The sequence below is a fragment of the Capra hircus genome, chromosome 5, assembly GCF_001704415.2.
Source record: "Capra hircus breed San Clemente chromosome 5, ASM170441v1, whole genome shotgun sequence".
Lineage (NCBI taxonomy): Eukaryota > Metazoa > Chordata > Mammalia > Artiodactyla > Bovidae > Capra > Capra hircus.
In genome coordinates, this window is record NC_030812.1 from 41917797 (window position 1) to 41938957 (window position 21161).

The 21161-nt window shown below is 33.1% G+C and overlaps 1 protein-coding gene across 2 annotated transcripts in view; it reads left to right on the forward strand.

Annotated features, from left to right (window-relative positions):
- Nucleotides 1-19494, forward strand: part of CPNE8 (copine 8) — a 257610-nt gene extending 238116 nt beyond the window's left edge. Inside the window, exons 16-20 of one of the 2 annotated variants that reach the window (XM_005680172.3) lie at nt 352-479; nt 3598-3700; nt 5765-5822; nt 10452-10525; nt 17605-19494. In XM_005680172.3, coding sequence (XP_005680229.1) covers nt 352-479; nt 3598-3700; nt 5765-5822; nt 10452-10525; nt 17605-17793 — 552 coding nt within the window. In that variant the 3' untranslated portion in view covers nt 17794-19494. The other variant, XM_018047942.1, reaches the window with a different exon arrangement.

Genomic DNA, 21161 nt, shown 5'->3' on the forward strand with positions numbered 1-21161 from the left:
TTTCAGATTTTTATATGTTCATCTCTATATGTTCAGAGATCTGTGTATAAGTATTAATCATAAAATGTGATATTCAATTTCTCAAGATTTAGAATTTTCTTCTGCCTGTTAGTTGAAAAGTATCCATTTTTAATGATTGCACATTACTGCATATCACAATCTATTTAATATTGATATGTTATAATCTATTATTGATTACTCAATTTATTATTATGATTTGCTATTATAAATATATAACTGAGTTTTCTTTCAAAAAAGCTTTATGGATATCAACATGTGTTGTTCTCTTTTTTAGTTTATTTTTATAGACATTATTCATTCTTTTCCTGTTTTTGCTGTAACTTTCTACAGAATGGGAACCCCCAAAACCCCTACTGTAATGGCATTGATGGTGTCATGGAAGCTTATTATAGGAGTCTGAAATCTGTGCAACTGTATGGGCCAACCAATTTTGCTCCTGTAATTAATCATGTAGCAAGGTAAGTAAATAATTTGGGAGTAAATAATTTGTTTATTTTAGTGTGCTAGACCAGAATGCAATCATAATTTTATTGTTGGCATGGCTCCACAAATGAAAGTTGTTTTCTGATAATTTACCTCCAAGAAAATGAAGGAAAAGATATACAGTAAAAAGAATCTCCATTGAGCTATCATGATACTTCAATAAGAACTTTAGATCAAAATATCAAATGAAAACTATACACTGGTGTATGTTAGGACCTATATTTGTTCAACCAAGGAAAAAAATTGTATTATTTGAATAAGCATCCATGAGAGCAATATCGATCACAATCTCAATTGTGAAATCACTCATATCTAAGATTATATTCCATAGCAACACAGAAGTAATAAGAGATTGAATTCTATGAAGACAGCTAAAGCCTTTCAGTGATATATAGGACACATTATTTTAACCTCCCTGATATTAACATATAGTATATGATATTGAGATTAGAATATAATTACTTATTCTAAATACATGTTCTAGAAAAATTGTTAATGTAAAATTTTATATACATTTGCTTAGCATAACCTGGGTCTCCCGCATTGTAGGCAGACGCTTTACCATCTGAGCCACAAGGGAAGTTGCCCTAGTAAATTAGACACTACTTTTAAATCCCTAAAATATTTTTACTGACACAGTTTTAAATCCTATGAAACCCTGCCTAGTTTTTAGGTCATTGAAAAGGAACAACTCTCATGGCTTTCCCAATATGTAACCAAAACTAAAAAAGTACTGCGTTTGAATTACTGAGGTTCTCTATTTGAAGGTTCTGGTACTTTACCGTCTCCCTGTTAGATACGGGCAGGCTTCCCTGGTGGTTCAGTGGCCAAAGAATCTGCCTGCCACTGCAGGAGATGCAGTTTCCCCCCTGCATCAGCATAATCCCCCGGAGGAGGAACTGGCAACCCACTCCAGCATTCTTGCCTGGGAATCCCTTGGGCAGAGGAATCTTGGTGAGGTACAGTCTATAGGATTGCAGTCAGACATGACCGAGCATACACAAGTGCATTAGACATGATCAGCAACTGAAATATGTTCTACTTTTCATTACCTGGGACATAGACACGATAATAAAATATCCCTGCACCCAGGACAGTGGACTCTCCGGTGAAATTCCATCTCAGGTTTACACTGATACATTGACAATGTTTTTTCTGAGTGTGACACTTTAGATCAGGTTTTTCAAGCATTTTCAGCTACAATTTGTATTCTTATCAATTTTATGGGTTTTCTTGGTCGCTCAGTGGTAAAGAATCTGCCTGCCAATGCAGGAGATATGGACTTGATCCCTTGGTCAGGAAGATCCCCTGGAGAAGGAAATAGCAACCCACTACACTATTCTTGCCTGGGAAATCCCATGGACAGAGGAGCAAGGCAGGCTTACAGTCCATGGAGTCACAAAAAGTCAGACATGACTTAGCAACTGAACAACAACAATGAACCTTATATCTCAACCCTGGACACACATAATTAAAATAAAATAATAAGAAATAATATTTATTCTTAGCTCATATTTTCTTTTTTTATTACTATGGTTTCCTTTTCTTTTCTATTACTTTTTTAATGCAAATCTTGACCCGCAAAATTAATTTCAAAATTCACTGAGTCATTACGTGTAATTTGAAAAATACTTCCTAGCTTATTGTGTTACATAGATGAGTAATATTATCTATACTTTCTTTTCCTAAGTCTTTGATAGCCATCAAATAAAGCAGAATGAAAAATTATATTAATGCAAGATAAATTATACTTGATTCTTACTCTCTTACACACTGTCATACCCATCACTGTTTTATGAAAAGATAAAAATGATAGAACCTGTTTTGTGTGAATTCATGCTATTTATTATAAATTGCATTTATAATAACTTATTACCAGTGTTTACCAATTAATTTCATAGATTTTGTGCTGGTATATCTTTGCTGTAAAAGTTAAACTTTTAGCTATAAAGTTTGCCCTGATATATTAGGCCATTGGTTTGTCCACAGTGTATTCAAACTTTATTATTATAGAGTCCATCAGGTACTGATTTTCATTGATAATCAAAATATTTCATTGAAATAATTTTTCTGTGATTTACTTGATGATTTTTTATAAAACTGTCCTCTATGAGCACCATAATGCTTCCTCATTATTAGATATGACCAATATACTAGTTATGTACTAAAAGTCATAAAACATATTCTATTGAGAATATCATCAATATACTCAGAATGGCAGAACAAAATGGAAAAAGAGAGGAAATATAGTAATAAAATTCTCCTGTATATTTCTAGTATTATTTGGTGAGAATTATGCAGTAGAGTACAGAAGATAAGTACTAGAATATGTTCTCATTACATGCCTAATTTTTGTCTTTGATTTTTATATTTTCCTTCTCATCTTTCACCAATTTAACATGTATTAAAGACCTAAAACTATAGCTTTGTCAAAAAAGTATTTCTTCAGTTGCATTTTTATAAGTAAGATAAAACTCACATGACATAAAACCAACCATTTTAAAGTTTACAGTTCAATGACATTCAGCATTTTCACAGTGTTATGCAATCATCACTGCTATCTAGTTCCAAAACAAGAATAACAATCATTTATATAATTTAACATGTGTAAAAATCTACCAGTGTATAACAATATAAATATTTACTACCATACATGAAATTTCCTTATTAACAATAGAAAGTTGCATTATCTTGATTTTAAAGATAAGAAAGTAAAGTTCAGATAGCTTATGTAATTTATGCAGAAGACCATACACATTATGTGTTGCTTAGACAAGATATCTATTTCCAAAAGCCATAGCCATTCCTCTGTGGTAACATGCCTTCCAGCTCACCTTTTATTTGTGAATGAATTTCTAAGGCTGCCCAACATTTCTGTGTGCCAGCATCCAGTATGCTGTTATTCTAGTGTGCTATTTCAGAGAAAAAAAAATTGTATATTTGAGAATTTGCCTAATATAGGCTCCTAACAAATGTTGAAATATTTTCTTGAGATTAACAGATGTGTTGACTATTCCTAATTATATTTAGCAGCTATCATGTGAGAGAAACTGTTTTATTTTGGGTATTGTTTACCTTTTATTTGCCTTTCAGATATGCTGCTTCCGTAAAGGATGGCTCCCAGTATTTTGTGCTCCTAATTGTGACAGATGGTGTTATCTCAGATATGGCTCAAACTAAGGAGTCCATAGTTAACGTAAGTAGGAATCATTCTGTCTTGGGCTGGCTAAACGAAAGCATTGTGCTACTTAGGTTAATTAACTGAAGTCTTAGTTGACTTAACAGTGAAACAAAATGTCCATGCCTTTGCAGCCAGTGCATTATCTAGACAACTCTTTTATAAATGAAAATAAATCATGTCATCAACTTCATGTGCATGAGTGTGTTTAATTAGTTTCATGTATAGTCTTACAATTTGTACAGAATATTTCTAAATATTTGCATTTCAGTTACAGGAGAACTGTGATAATTTCTATGTTTATAGAACTGGATGGGGACTAGTTTCTAATTATGTGCTACATTTATGATTAATTGATTATCTTCTTTATTAGACTATAATCTATAAAATCTATATTTACTAGATTGCAATCTATAAAATTATATCTGGTTTTACTTACCTTTCTATATTCAAGTTGAGCAGTATTTGACACAAAATAGACATTAGTAAAAATGGTTGTATGAAAGATTATCATATTTCATAATTATTAATGGCTTATTAATGACATAATTATTAATAGCATATAATTAGCTGTTTGTGTGAGAAAAATTAGTTACATGTGGGAAAAAATCAAATTTTTATAGACATATACTTAGCAAAACCAAACACAAAATGAAAGAGAGGTAAAAGCTTGCACATTATGTGGCACACTGTCTTGCATAATATGTGGAGCCTGGATGGAAAGGAAGTTTGGGAAAGAATGGATATATGTATATGTATGACTAAGTCCCTTCACTGTTCACCTGAAACCATTGTTGATTGGCTATATTGGGCTTCCCTGGTGGCTCAGATGATAAAGAATCTACCCGTAATGCAAGAGATCTTGGTTTGATCCCCGGGTCAAGAAGATCCTCTGGAGAAGAGAATGGCAATCTACTCCAGGATTCTTGCTTGGAGAATTCCATGGACAGAAGAGCCTGGTGGTCTACAGTCCATGGGGTCGCAAAGAGTCAGACATGACTGAGCAACTAACACTTTCACTTTCACTCCTATACAAAATAAAAAGTTAAAAAAAAAAAACTTGAAAGGTGTTTCTCCAAAGAAGATACACAAATAATCAACAAGCTATAAACAGCCTCAACATCACTAATATTTGGAAAATGCAGACCTAAACCACAGTTAGATATCACTTCACACATGTTATGGTGGCCAATATTAAAATTTTTAAAAAAAACTTAAAAAATAAACTAATAGGACATGTACTGAAGAACAGTTATTCATATTTCAATGACCTGATGATGTGGTTGCTATATTGCTCCACCTTTCTGTTGGTGGATCTCATAGTCTTAGCATAAAATTATTTAATCATACTAATAATAACTTTCTATAATTATCATTTGTAGTCACACATTTACTATAAAAATTGCTTTTCCTAGCCATAACTATTAATGAGATAGAGTACTGCTTTTTCTTCGCAGGTGACCCTATTGGTAAAGAACCTGCGTGCCAATGCAAGAGTGGCATGGGTTCGATCCCTAAGTTGGGAAGATCTCCTAGAAGAGGGCACTGGCAACCCACTCCAGTAGTCTTGCCTGGAGAATCCCTTGGACAGAGGAGGCCGGCAGGCTACCGTCCATAGAGTTGCACAGAGTCAAACACAACTGAAGCGACTTAGCATGCATACATGCACTACTTTTTCACAAATATGGTATCTTTTTTCACCTTTCAGTAACAAAAAGATCTTCAAATAGAGAAAGAACAGGAAAAAAGAGACTAAAGATACCCAGAGTCAGCTTAGGAAAATTTTGTCTGAGAATAGCAAGTATAAGCAAATGCTCAGTTTAAAAAAATATATATATATATTATCCAAGACTGGTTATTCCTGAAGAAAATCCACATGAATTAGCATATGTACAGAGTTCAGAAAGGATAAAAGTGGAGTCAAGTATATTATTCTGTGTTAATATTAAATACATCCAAAAGTATTTGAATGAAATTATGTGAAAAAGTGTCAATACTTAGGATATTATTGTCTTCCTAATTCTTAGTTGTTTTCCTAATTCAGTTTCTTAACTGTGAACAAATTTTATATTCTCTTTGAAGGCTTCAAAACTTCCAATGTCAATAATTATAGTAGGTGTTGGACCAGCAGAATTTGATGGTGAGTAATAAAATTTCAATAGCATTAATTGGGAATTTATTAACTGTAACTCATCATGTACTTACATATCTATCACTCCTTTTTTTGCATCTAGGGATATGAGTGTGTATGTGGGTTTGTATACTATGTTCATGTATGTACAGACATAGATATCACATGATGGAGTCTATCGAAGTGAGCAAATTAAAAGAATGTCTTCTGAGTAGTTCATTATCTCTCTAGTATAGGTTAATTCAACCATGTAGCTTTCTGCTTTATTAGAGATGAATTGTACCTCAAAATATTTCTTAATATTGAATGATAAATTGAGTTTTTGTTCCTAAGGCAAAACACACTCTGGGTTCCCTAAAAACTTTTAAGGGTGAGCACTAAATAAATAAACCACTATGTTGAGAAGCATAATAATGAATTTTCAGACCTTGGCTTGTTGGTAGACATTATCTTTATAAATATTTATGTTCTGTCATATGAAAGACCAAAGTAAAATGAAAATGGATATGACTATCTGAAACTTAATAATCATGCTAAATTCACTTATTGGGCAGTTTTCTGTTTCTGTTGGTTAAAGCCATCTTCAAATGCCAATTAGTGATGGGTGTTCATGTAACTAGTAATCTGGATAAACTCTAAAGTTAGTCCATTTCTTGTCACCTGATGGATTCCTTTAAGAGAACTCTATGCTAGGTAGAAACTGTATAACCACATAATATTCACCTGATTCATGTATTTTTACATTGATAATGACAGTATTTAGCTTGGAACTTTATAAATTAGAATAATTTTAAAATATTTGAAGCAACTTTTGGTATGTTACAGGTTAATTTAGGCACATAGGTGGCTAATCATAATATGATCATCACTAAGATGATTCTTGCCTAACCACCAGGGCCTCCCCAGTACGGACAGTACAGGTCTGTCAGTCTCAGGTAAAACAACACAGCAGTTATATTGCTGATCTTGGAGGTTCTTTCCTTTGATTCCATACTTGGCTGGTCACACTTTGCATCATTATAATCTTCCAGTTTCTAAAGCAAAGTCAGTTTAGCCCTGCCTGCTGTTGCTCCTGCTAATATTTTCTCTGTCTCTGAATATTTACATCTGTTTTCATTGTCCATCAAGCATGAATCTGAGCTACCTCTCTGGAGTCAGGAAAACTAAGACATATCCTTCTTGTTAATACTTTGTGTACTTGATCATCTGCACTGAGCAGTGACAGGCTACAATTCACAAACTTTACCAATTGCTAGGTTAAAGTAATTCATGATTTCCTTTTCAGTTACTAATTTGCTTTTGCCTCTCAAGTATGCACTTTTCACTGGGTATATCCCAGCTCTCCGGGAGTCCTGTGGAAGACCATTGTTAGGTGTAAGACCTCAATCACTTGTTCCTCAACCTCCCACACATAATGTATGAATACAGAGCAACTGATATTTCCTGGTGAATATTTCTGGTCATATATTTCTATTCAAAGCAGCAGGCACAGCTATTTAGGTACTACCCTCATACAATAGCCACACTTATTTATTTTCTTCAATTCTTTTGTTCCCAATGAATTCTTTATTAGAGTGTTGAGGTATGAAAATTCATTATTTCCCCCTCTGATTTCTTGAACTAACTAAAAAAAATATGCAAGAGTCACTCAAATAGAAATCAAAATGTAAGTTTTAATAGTAGTTCAGAATTAGAGAATCCGAGTTACCGTGTGCACAAACTCAGACTTCTTGTTTCTTCTCTGCCCCAAAATTAAATGACCTCCCCTTTATGTCAAGGCCTCCTCTGGACAGGAGCAGAGCCTTGCCTATTTATCATACCACAGGGAGAAATTGTCTTCAACCTGAGGATAGAGTACTCCAAAAAGAGATTCAAGGTCAGTTCCATCTCCCAATCTTAGTTATCCTATGAATCACTCTTCTCATGAGGAAGAGTGATTGAAGATTATAGACATAAGGAATTTGCCTTCCCATAGAATTCTGTCTTGGGAATTAAAGTGAACTTTTCCTCTGGCAAACCTATAAACAGGCAATTAGGGTCCTGAAACACCTGATTTTTGTTTTCACCCTGATGGAAGAAAATTTCTGACTTACATTCAAGTTGGTATTATCTTATCAGAGGAGCCTTTTTCTAGGCAATTCCAAATCTACCATAAGTAAGTTTATATAGTATGCATAGAAATTAGTAGGAAAAGACTGAAGTAAAACTTGCATATTTTCTCAGTTACATAAATCCAACATCTACATGTATTTCAACCAAGAGGTTTACATAGGCAAGAAATAAAACATATTGCCATCTATTCTTTGAAAGTAGAGGAAATATAAATTAACTATTAGATTAACGAGTATTTAAATGTCTTATTTCTGAATTTCAGTGAGAATAATTTAAAACTTTCTGTATAATTTTTCAAAGCAGAATTTCTTTGTCCTTAAAATGCAACAAGTCAATGTAGTATCCATGTAATTGCCTTGATCCAAGTTTAGGAGAGGGGGGAAAATATAAGGGGTTCTAATGTCATTTTGTCTCCCAAGGCTAGAAAGAAATACAGATCTGTTTCTTATACATCTTTTTTCCAGAGAGGGGATCAGGTGGGTAACCGGGGCTTATGATTTCAGGTTCCTTGAGGACCAGATGATCTGAAAAATTGAAGGATGAACATTTCCCTTCCACCACTTACATGCCATTTCTTTTCTTCTTGCTCTCAAATGTGTAGTTTCCAATTCTGCTACCTGCAGCCTTTTAACCCAAAGGACATACTGAAAAGTGGGTGATATTTTTATAGCATCTCATTCTAATACGTTGTTGCCTGAGTAACTGCCATTTTCTTTAACTGAAATGAAACACTCACAAAGACCAATGGAGATTGTAGAGGACGGTGGAAGGTGAGGCCCAGAACATCATCTAATTTTTGTTGTCTATTTTTGAGTGAGTATAGGGTAATCATTATGAGTTATTAGCAAATTAGATAATATAGGAGAAAATTCTCTGATTGCTGACATGTCACCATCAGTGTTCATTTATGTCTCAAAGTAATATGAAAATTTTGAAAATAAACCTAGAAGAAAAAAGAAATTAATTATTGAAAATATTTGAGTATATTGAATTTTCCTATTTAGATCCCTAATAAATAGGAGAGAAAAATAGTTCTTTTGTATTTTGAATAATTGCATTGCCTTGTTAATGGAAATTTATACAATTTACTAAATATTGACATATATTATATATCTAAACAGATTACTGGATCATGGTTCACTATCAAATTATGTGTACTGGCAATGTTTCACCCCAGATATTTATTCCTGAAAATATGTAGAAAAGTAAAACTTAAAAGACATGTTGTTAAAAAAAAAAAGGCATAACGATATAAAGAACAGTTTGATGGTTGCCAGAGGCTTGCCAGGGCTAGAGGTGGGTGAAATGGGTAAAGGAAGTCAAAATGCACAAACTTCTAATTATAAAATAAATAAGTCATGGGGAAGTAACGTACAGTGTGGTGAGTATAATTAATACCATGTTGCATATATGAAGGCTGCCAAGAGAATAGACCTTAAAGTTTTTATCAAAAGAAAAAGAATTTATAATCATGTATGGTCAGTTAGACTCATTATGGTGATCATTTCACAGTATACACAAATAGTGAATCATTACATTTCACTGCTAAAAATAATATAATGTTATTTTGCAGTTATATCTCAATCAAAATAAAAATAGGAAAAACAGTAAAATATCTTTAACTGAAGTGCATTATCCAAGCACTGAAGAAAACAGTGAAAAGGTGAGGACTGTATTCTAGTGTTTTTTAGAGGGCAAAAAGCAAACAGTTGGTTTGCGAAAGCAAAATGGCTCTCTGGAGTCTGGTGAATATCATGTGTATACAAAATGAGTTTCTAGTAACAGAATTATACTTTAAGTACAAATTAGCATTCCTTATGTAATTACTTATTTATAGAATTCTCACCAAAAAACATTAAACTCTGGAAAATGTTCTCAATTGCAGCATAACACTACTGTATACCAGCAATTCTGTTATATCACAGCATTCCCAAAAAGCAGTTGACCTATGTAATGTCAAAATTATTTTTAACCAATGAAAAAAATCATACCTCAGAGAGAGATGATTTATCCAGTCACTAAAAGATGACTTTTTGTTTTAAAATCTATTCACAAAAAGATTACAGACAATATGATTGCATAGTTTGTTGTAATTTCAAAGAGAATAAAGTTCAAATTGTTATTGGAAATTCCATAATGATTAGTACCAAGTTTCTTAAGTTAGAAAAAAAAAAAACATTAAAACTGAATGAATTAGCCTCATTTGATGAATCCATCATGTAAGCATGTAACCCAGAGTTGAGAATTTTTAGGATGGGAGATGTACCTAAAGACTTTTACACTGTATAGGCTCTCCTCACTTTTCAAAGCATCACATGATGTCTTCACTTGCTTTCTTCATTTGTAAAATTGACATTCAGTTAAGTTTTGGGGAAGAAATCACTGTGGAGATGAAAGGATCAGAAAGCTTTCTGCCTTTACGTAGGACATTTTGTTATTTTATACACCTTGGTTTCCTTATTGCCTACATTGTTAGAGTATAATGGCTAAAATGCTTTGGATAAATTATACTATTTTATTTTCAAGCAATGGTTGAATTGGATGGAGATGATGTAAGAGTTTCCTCCAGAGGAAAATATGCTGAAAGAGACATTGTGCAGGTAAGAAATTTGATGAAAATTATTTATTTTGTTCATTGTGAAGAGTCCATGTCAGTTCTAATTTGTAAATGAACACCTTAAATTGAAATCAAACCTCAGGTTCTGTTTAATTTAGGCAGATGATTATGAGATGCATGTTAAGTAACAGGGCCTAAAATAAGCACCCAGTTACTTTCCCCTGTACTTCATGTTCACCACATATAAAACAGAATTGTTAATAAGTATATTTTCTTACTTTATTATTACCAGAAAATATCATTGAGGTCTTTAGTAAAATTAAAATTCAGAAACACAACAGACTTTTAATGGTGTTTATTTATTTATTTTTTAGTACTCAATAAAGATTAAAAATATTTTAAAATAGATGATACATATTAAACTAAACTTAGCAGAAACAAATCAAAATGTAAAATTTTTTATTTTTCTCATAGAAAATATAGAAATACTTTAGAAAAGTATAAAAATACATCTTAGAATTTTATATAAATACAAAAATTATATAAAGGGTATGTGTTAATATAGCAATATATAATAACATAATAATTTGTATAATAATATAATAAAATATAGCATAATAGTAGATTATATTTTTCTATATATAAATATATATATATACACATGATTCATAATTCTGTTGGAATCAAGAAAAATACTTAACTGAAGTCTACTATTCTGGGAGGGAGTAGAAAGAAAAGAATCAGTTTAACCAAATTTTAACCAATACAATAAGTCTATGAAGCAACAAAGTTAAATCAATTAAACTTCTGCATACTTTAAAGTGTTTATATCTTTTAGAATGTCAGAAACAAAAACGACTATGAAATACACCTTTTAAATAGGAAATGGAAGTCCTTGTTACAATTTGAGCACATGATTTAAAAGTTTTGAAAGTGCAAATAATAGAATTCAATATTATCTCCTAAATAATAACTTATATATTCACCCATAATATAGTCATTAAGAGAATCTGTTTGAAATCTAACAGAATTTGGTTCAAATTCTGGATTGTCCTCTGTGATAACTTGGACAAGCTTTCTAAATTTCAGTGTTCTGGCATTGTTGTAAAGATTTAATCATTAATGTATATAAAATACATTACTTAAATAACACTCAATAAAATGAAACAAAAATAATTTTTAAAATTAGAGAGGGAAAATAATATAAAATAATCCATAAATATAATAAAAAGATTAATCTTAACAAGTACAAATGCATTGTTCTTTATCAGTCAGCAAAGTTGTTTTAAGATAGAAACATCTGTATAACAATTTTTTAAGGAGATAATTAAATATGATTTAAACTTTTAACCAGGGGCTTCCCCGGTGGCTCAGAGGTTAAAGCGTCTGCCTGGAATGTGGAAGACCCGGGTTCGATCCCTGGGTCGGGAAAATCCCCTGGAGAAGGAAATGGCAACCCACTCCAGTACTCTTGCCTGGAGAATCCCATGGAAGGAGGAGCCTGGTAGGCTACTAGTCCATGGGGTCGCAAAGAGTCGGACACCACTGAGCGACTTCACTCACTCACTCAAACTTTTAACCTAATGTTTACAAAGCACACACACATGAATAATTTGGTTAAAAGCATCTGACAAAGGCAACATGGTGATGTGGTCATCTACGAATCCCACAATGTTTTGTTTTTATAATTAGACACTTTATTCACCTTAACCTGGTTAGCATAATTATAGATCCAGGTAATTGCACTTTTTTCCTAAAAGTCTCTCCATAATATTTGGTTCACAATTTCCTTAAAATCAAATTACTGCAAGGAAGTATAAATTTGAAGCCCCTTAAAATGTGTTATGTTTCTGTTTTGATGCATTTTTACAAAGTTAAAAGAGGCAACTTCATCTTTCGTGGTATCATCTCAATGATGCTTAAAGGAAATTGACATTACTCTCTCCCTTACAAAGTAGCTGCTTCCCAGGTGGCGCCAGTGGTAAAATATCTGCATGCCACACAGGAGACACGAGCGATGTAGGTTCGATCCCTGGGTAGGGACAATCCCCTGGAGGAGGAAATGGCAACCCACTCCAGTATTCTTGCCTGAAAACTCCATGGACAGAGGAGCCCACAGGCTACAGTCCATGGGGTTGCAAAGAGCCAGACACAGCTGAGCACACACACATTAGAGGGTGGTTAAGATTGCTCATAACATTAAGATTTCCTTTAAGATGACTAATATATTACATTAGTGACAACCAAGTTTTTTAGTTATTTTATTTATAAAACAAAAGTTCCCTTGATCATGAAAGTCTTTTGTCTCTAATTGGATTTGCTACATTGGACAGAATATTGAGATAGGACTCAGGTCTACAAAATTATAATGTTATCATTCTGATCTTGAACAAGTCAATAAATTTCCCTTGAGCCTTTCTTTCATTATCTCCAGACTCCATCTCCATATATATATAATGCAAAAATGCATTACAACAGCAACACAACACATTGTTAAGGACTTTAAATATATATATATATATATATATATATTCTCATTAAAAGTCAGAATCTTGAGACTAATATATCATCATAAAGTGACACTGAGGTCACCAAAGATTTCAAAGGCACCTGATTTTGAAGGCACCAAAGATTTTGAAGGCTAAAGACTCAAGGAATTGACTCAAGCTATTCTACCATATAAAGCTGAACTGAAAAAGTCATGAGATGTTACAGATACTGAACAGGATCTTCCCAGAGAATTAGTAGCCTCCTGAATGACAATGGCATCTTGACTTACATGTCTATATTTATTTAAAGATATTTGATGAATCCTTTTCTAATCTTATGGAAAAGTTCCTAAATGCTGATTATCTTTTAAAAATAGTTTGCAGAGTAATCATTTACATATCACATTGTATTCAAGAAGAATTAGCATTTTTCTCTCACCTTAATTAAAATCTCATAACATTGCACAATTACAGGTTTCCTGGTTCTTCCATTTACTAAAACATTTTTAAATGAGTTATTTTTAAGAATAGAAATATTCTTGAATATTTATAACATTGAGGTTGCAAAGACACACCAAGAATATTGTCAGTCTTCCTACCATCAGAAAATATCTAAGTCATCATAATCAGTGCTGTAAATACTGGTGGTTAAAATAATGTCAGAAAATAAGATCTATTTAGGCTATCTTAACTTTTTGCTACTTTCAATTTCTTACACATTGCTAATCAAGTTAACACGCTCCAAATGATATCCCAAATTTCTTAAGTGGACAAACAAAAGCCTAACTGTAAATGGCAGAAGGTAGCTGAGTTCCACAGAAAGTTGGGAGTGGTAGATGGGATTTTTATTATGTCAAATATTAAGTGGCACCCAACTTCTCCATTGCTGGTGCTTTTCAGTCAGTAATGTCAGACTTTTTGTGACCCCATGGACTGCAGTACACCAGGCTTCCCTGTTCTTCACTATCTCCCAGAGACTGCTCAAACTCATGTCCATTAAGTGGATGATGCCATCCAACATCTCATCCTCTGTCATCACCTTCTCCTTCTGCCTCCTATCTTTCCCAGCATCAGGGTCTTTGCCAATGGTTGGCTCTTCGATTCAGGTGACCAATGCATTGGAGCTTCAGCATAAGTCCTTCCAATGAATATTCAGAACTTAGGGAAGTGCTTCTTGACTTACTGAAGAGTTGAATGTTCCTTTAGAAAGGATGAAATAATTTAGGTTAGTGAGTAGAACATTCTCAGCCATCTTTTTCTCCACTCCCAACACACATATGGGATGAGGCATACTCCTGTTGATAATATCACAGGGACTCTTAACTCAGGGGCAAGGTCCATACTCAAGGGACATATCAGAATCTGTGCCCACATTTAGTAAACACAAATTAAATGAGATATATACCTCCCTGCTTTGTTGAAAACTTAGATTTCTTTCTTACCCATTATTTATAAACATGTTTTAAGGATAAGTAGAACTGTATGTATTGTGCAAACAATGATTTTGAATCTTAGTTTTGACATTCCAGAGTGTCATAACATTTTTAAAAATAAACTTATATTTACTTCAATAAAAATGTAACACATCTTACCGCATTTGCTGAAAAAGTGAAAAAAACAGGATGTTTTAATAACAAATAGATCAGTCATTACATTTTTTAGATTATGGTACTCTAGTACCTAAATTTGAAAGAGAGAAAAACTTGATAAAAAAATATTTCTTATAAAGTTTGATATGAGTGTAAACAAAAGACTAGAAAGAAAATAGCACAATATTTATATTGCATATATAAATGTATAAATTAATGAATAGTAATAATAATGGCTATCACACTTATACATATTATGAGCTTAAAACTGTTTTAAGCACTTATTTGTTGATTTTTTTAATATAACAACCAGATGAAGAAGGTATTATTATTATTATTATCTTCATTTTATAGAAGAGGAAACTGAATGACAGTAGAAAATCACTCGCCCAAGATCACGCAGCTAATAAGCAGCAGGACCAGCCTCTGCACTTGGGGAGTCTAATTCCAGAGTTTGTGAATTGAGGGAATAAAAAGATTACTAAATTTAGCTTCCATGGTCTAGGAAGAGCTTCCCTGGTGGCTCAGATGGTAAAGCGTCTGTCTACAATGTGGGAGACCCGGCTTCAATCCCTGGGTCGGGAAGATCTCCTGGAGAAGGAAATGGCAACCCACTCCAGTATTCTTGTCTGGAAAATCCCATGGATGGAGGAACATGATAGGCTACAGTCCATGGGGTCGCAAAGAGTAAGAAAAGACTAAGCGACTTCACACATGGTCTAGGAAAAAAATCAAAACCAAAATAAAAGTAAATATAAGAGCAAAGTTGAGATAAAGGAAAGACACAAGCAAGTAAGTTCTCCCTCTGCCCTAGAGAAGAATAAACTATTTTCCAGAGTGTTGCCATTTCCCTGAAATATAGGTATTAGCTATAGATTGTTAAAAAACTGATCTCCCATAAAATAGATATAGATATATGCTTCCCAGGTGTTGCTAGTGGTAAAGAACCTGCCTGCCAGCGCAGGAAACATAAGAGACACAGGTTAGATCCCTAAGTCAAAAAGATGTCCTAGAGGAGGTCATGGAAATCCACTCCAGCATTCTTGCCTGGAAAATCCCATGGGCAGAGAAGCCTGGTGGGCTACAATCCATAAGGTTGCAAAAAGTCAGACACAACTGAAGTGACTTACATGCACACAGGCAACCAAACCATTACTAAATGTTTATTTTTAAAATAATATAATCGCCAGTCTATGTCTGATGCAGGATACAGCATGCTTGGAGCTGGTGCATGGGGATGACCCAGAGAGATGTTATGGGGAGGGAGGTGGGAGGGGGGTTCATGTTTGGGAACGCATGTAAGAATTAAAGATTTTAAAATTTAAAAAATAAAAAAATAAATAAAATTTTAAAAAAAATAAAATAAATAAATAAATAAATAAAATAATATGCCTTTTAAAATAAGAATGAAATAAACAATAGCAGAATTTAGATATTTTTTCTCATCAGTCCTTCACTGTGTTCACCTTATAGTGTCAGAGAGAAAATAAACCTAACTTTGTTTGCACCTCTTTGCTTTTTTGTTAAAAATGTCATCCTGTCCAAATTAGATAATGACTTTACAAACATTCATATATGCCTCTTTCTTTTCTCAACTGAAGATTATATTTACTCTGTCAGTGTTTTTCTTATCCTTACTTAGCTGCCTTTAAAATAAGAGAAACATTTGTCACCTTTTATCACATTTCTAAAAGTTGTGCTGTTTTCCTCTTGGTATCATAACAGGGTAAAATTATGATCACATAAGTATGCTTCTGTCTGTAGTATGCCTTATATTAAAAAGAAAGAAGTAGTTTTCTGATCTTCCTTAAAAGATATTGCTTTCACTATATAAATGGTGTTACATTTGCTATTTAATTTAACATTTTAACTTGCTTTATCTATCACAAGTATCTGACTAGTTTAAAGTCTGCTCCCTAATAACAGTTGTTTTCTGAAAGCACATCTTGAGTAACTGCTTAAATCAAAAGTAAATTTCTCAAAATGAACTTAAAGTAGTTATGTATGAGATGAGAGTGTGCTCACTCCCTGATTCTCTGGGAAAAAAAGGATTTAATTTAAACTTCAAAACATTATATTTAAAAGTTGTTCAACCTCCTGAAATGTCTTCACTGTGCCTTTTCTCCAAAACCTAAAATTACTGCATGCCCAAACTATCCCATTACCAGTTCTCAAGTTGCTTTCAAGAATCATCATGTCTCTAAGGCAAAACTGAATTACTGTTCTCAAACAGCACAGTGTTTTTTTAAGTAACCTTTATAACAGAGAACAGAATCAAGCAATCTATTGTCAGAGTATTCACTGATACAAATTCTCACATGATTGTTTATATAAAGATAGAGCAATCATTTTTATGTACTGTAAAAATAATTTTGATATTTGGTATACATCAATAAGAAGTATACCAAAATCTATGCTGAAGTTTTCCAATTGTTTATTGTTTGCCTTTTCAAATAACATAAAAATCAGGCGTATTTCAGGTTCATGCTAATGTGAACTGTATAAATTTTTCATTCATTTCCATGTGATTTGATGGTCTGCTAATATAATTTAAAATACTTAACATGTGTTCAGGAATCTTTAGCAATTTACACTATTTTTTAACCCTGAATTGAGTAATATTTCTACACCGAAAGCTGAGTTAAGCATGCATTAACTTCATTTGAGAAGAAACTGAACCTGAGGAGGATAGGGCTCTTTTCAATTGGAGTCAGGTTAGGTATAGAACTCAGAACTGTGTAATGCATGTAGCAATATGATGGGTGTATCAGGACCAGAAGACAAGAGTTATTGTGGGGAAAAAAATAACAATTACATCTCATTTTAGAAAAATTATAAGAAAGGTGTGGTCACTGTTAGAGCTATTTATAATGAATCAAATCTCTTTAAAATCATAGTAATTATTATGCCCCTTGCCATTACTCCAGCTTCTCTGATTCTCCTACAACCAAAAGTTTATATATGTTGGTTTTGTGTCTATTTTTTTATTTATTTAAATAGCATGGTAAGCTCTGTTAAATAACATACTTGCAACTCTGTTTTAGTTTGTGCCATTCAGAGATTATATTGACAGAAGTGGAAACCACATTCTGAGCATGGCTAGATTAGCTAAAGATGTCCTAGCGGAGATCCCTGAACAGTTTCTCTCCTACATGAGGGCCAGAGGAATCAAGCCATCACCTGCACCTCCTCCATACACCCCATCTACACATGTGTTACAGACTCAAATATAACTCTGTTCCAAAATGCTAATGTAACTACACTTTGGTTAGAACTGCTGAGTCCATGCTTTTCTCCTGGTGCTCTATAATGAACCAGGGAATAATATATTCATCTCAATTTGGTTTCAGCAGAATTGGTTAGTATGCTATTTTCTATCCAAAATTTATTATCTTCCTAAACCAAAACTGTAAATATGGTTGTTGCATGAGCAACAGAAAAATTGTTTATATGCTTGATGCAAAATATGATGTCTTGTATGAATCTTAAAGTTTTTGGACAGAAACAGCTAATTTCCAGTGAATTGTTGGGAAAAAGCACAACCTATGTTTTTAACTCAGATATTGTCTTAGACTGCTATGTGTATAGGAAAGCAGTCTCTCTGTATCAATGTTTACATGTTACTATTTTTTAAATTAAAATACTTTTATAACTATTCTTAAGAATACAAATTTTGAATATTGAATCCTTTGTCTTCTAAATTGCAATAGCTATAATCACAACAGCAATATCTTTGAATGACTGTCTGATCAAATGCAATTGCAAAGAAGGGAAAGTAAAAATAAGTTCACATTTCCCAGAGAGTTGTCTTATGAAGCTACATCTGTTTAGTAAACAGTTTCTCTATGCTATTTGTCAAGTATGTCAAGTATTACACTTAGCAGATGTCTATCCTGAAAGAACATGCACTTTTTCATCAACTTTGAGTTCTAAATTTAAACTGCAGTTTGTTTATGTTTTGTAATGATAAGTAGAAATAATAAAAAGTCAAACATTGTATACTGTAAATGCACAGAAAATACTTTGTGTAAAAAGTAATGTCTTTATATTGCAATACTGTGTAGAAAGACTAAAATTCAGAATATTTAACTGTGCAGCAGATGTTTTAAACACTTTTTTCCATTATACCTTGCTTAGATATTATTTTAATTCAAAGAGATACTGGCTCTTTTGATTTGTATTCCTTTCCAAGTTGCCACAAAGCATGTACAGGCGAGAAGTTTTTTGTGAAATTCCCAATTAAATATATACAACTGCGTGACTTAATACTCAACACATTTGTGGGAAAAAAACCTGCTCCTATGTTCTAATCTGATAGTACACAATTTAAAATTGTAAAGAGCTTTTGCATGTACAATTTTTACGAGGATTACAGTTTTGTGACGAGAATGACAGTTGTGTCTAAATTAAAGCATTTCTCTAGAACAAATGGCCTTAAATTCTTAAAGAACTCCTGGAAGTGATTGTGAATTTCCTTTAAGTAATAAAAAAGTATGTTTATTTTTTCTTCTGTGTCAACAGTGTACCTGCTTTATAATATTTTCCTTACATATATCCTATTTATTACTCGGTTTATTTCTACTATGTGGTGTTCTCTTTGTCCCAAGTTGACTAAGGGTGCCTTTTATAAGCATGAAATTATTTTACAGAAGAGAAGAATACACATATATTCACATATCTAACAATAGCAATGTTATATAATTATGCAATCTTTAATTGTTCATTTTGGAGTATAAATTAAAATCTTTGAAAGGATAACTGTTTGCTCTCTAAATTTTATGTATAAATGACATAGAATCTGATGATTTCCTTTACTGGTCCTAAATGTTTATGACAGCATAGATTATTACCCTGAAATTTTATTATTATTTGCCTTTATTCTTCAGTTAAAAAATAAAAATAAATAAAATCAATATTCTTTCCCTCTTGTAAAACATCAGTTGTTTCTTTTTGAGTTGATCAGAAAAAAATGAAAGATGTGTGCTTCTTTGTCTAAATATTAGTGTGCCCACATCTTGAGGGGGCACAGGATTAAGAAACAGGCTCAGTTACAAGTTTTATCCTTTGCATGGTTGAGATTAATAATCAGAAATGTATGTGATATTAGTAACAAATGTAAGATTAGAAAATACCTAGACTTGTCTCTTTGTTGCATAAATGAAGAAACCAGGACTGAAAGGGTTAGGTGATTTATCTAAAACTGTAAAAATAGAATGAGAAAGACTAGACATCTCTTCAAGAAAATTAGAGATACCAATGAAACATTTCATGCAAAGATGGGGAAAAATAAAATATAGAAACAGTATGAACCTAACAGAAGCAGAAGATATGAAGAAAATATGGCAGGAATAACTGAAGAATTACACAAAAAGATCTTAATGATCTGGATAACCACTATGGTGTGATCACTAACCTAGAGCCAGACATCTTGGAGTGCAAAGTCAATTGGGTCTTAGCATCACTACAAACAAAGCTACTGGAGGTGATGGAATTCCAGCTGAGCTATTTCAAATCTTAAAAGATGATGCTGTAAAAGTGCTGCAGTCAGTATGCCAGCAAATATGGAAAACTCAGCAATGGCTACAGGACTGGAAAGGTCAATTTTCATTCCAATCCCAAAGAAAGGCAATGCCAAAGAATGTCCAAACTATTGCACAATTGCATTCATTTCACATGCTAGCAAAGTAGTGCTCAAAATTCTCCAAGCTAGACTTCTACAGTACATGAAATAACAATATTCAAGATGTTCCTGATGTTCACACTGGATATAGAAAAGGCAGAGGAACCAGAGATCAAATTGCCAACATCCATTGGACCATAGAAAAAGCAAGAAAATTCAAGAAATACATCTACATCTTCTTCATTGACTACGCAAAAACCTTTGACTGTGTGGATCACAGCAAACTGTGGAAAATTCTTAAAGAGATGGAAATACCAGACCACTTCACCTGACTCCTGAGAAACCTGTATGCAGTTCAAGAAGCAACAGTTAGAACCAGACATGGAAAAACGGACTAGTTCCAAATTGGGAAAGGAGTACGTCAAGGCTCTATATTGTCACCCTGCTTATTTGACTTATATGCAGAGTACATCATGTGAAATGTTGGGCTGGATAAAGCACACACTTGAATCAAGATTGCCGGGAGAAATGGCAATAACCTCAGATATGCAGATGACACCACCCTTATGGCAGAAAGCGAAGAGGAACTAAAGAGCCTCTTGATGAAGGTGAAAGAGGAGAGTGAGAAAACTGGCTTAAAACTCAACAGTCAAAAATGAAGATCATGGCATCCAGTCCCATCACTTCACAGCAAATAGTTGGGGAAACAGTGACTGTTTTCTTATGCTCCAAAATCACTGTAGATGGTGACTGCAGTTATGAAATTAAAACATGTTTGCTCCTTGAAAGAAAAACTATGACCAACCTGGACAGTGTATTAAAAAGCAGAGACATTACTCTGCTGACAAAGGTCCCTATAATCAAATCTATGGTTTTCCCAGTAGTCATGTATAGATGTGAGAGCTGGACAATAAAGAAGGCTGAGTACCAAAGAATAGATGTTTTTGATCTGTGGTGTTGGAGAAAACTCTAGAGAGTCCC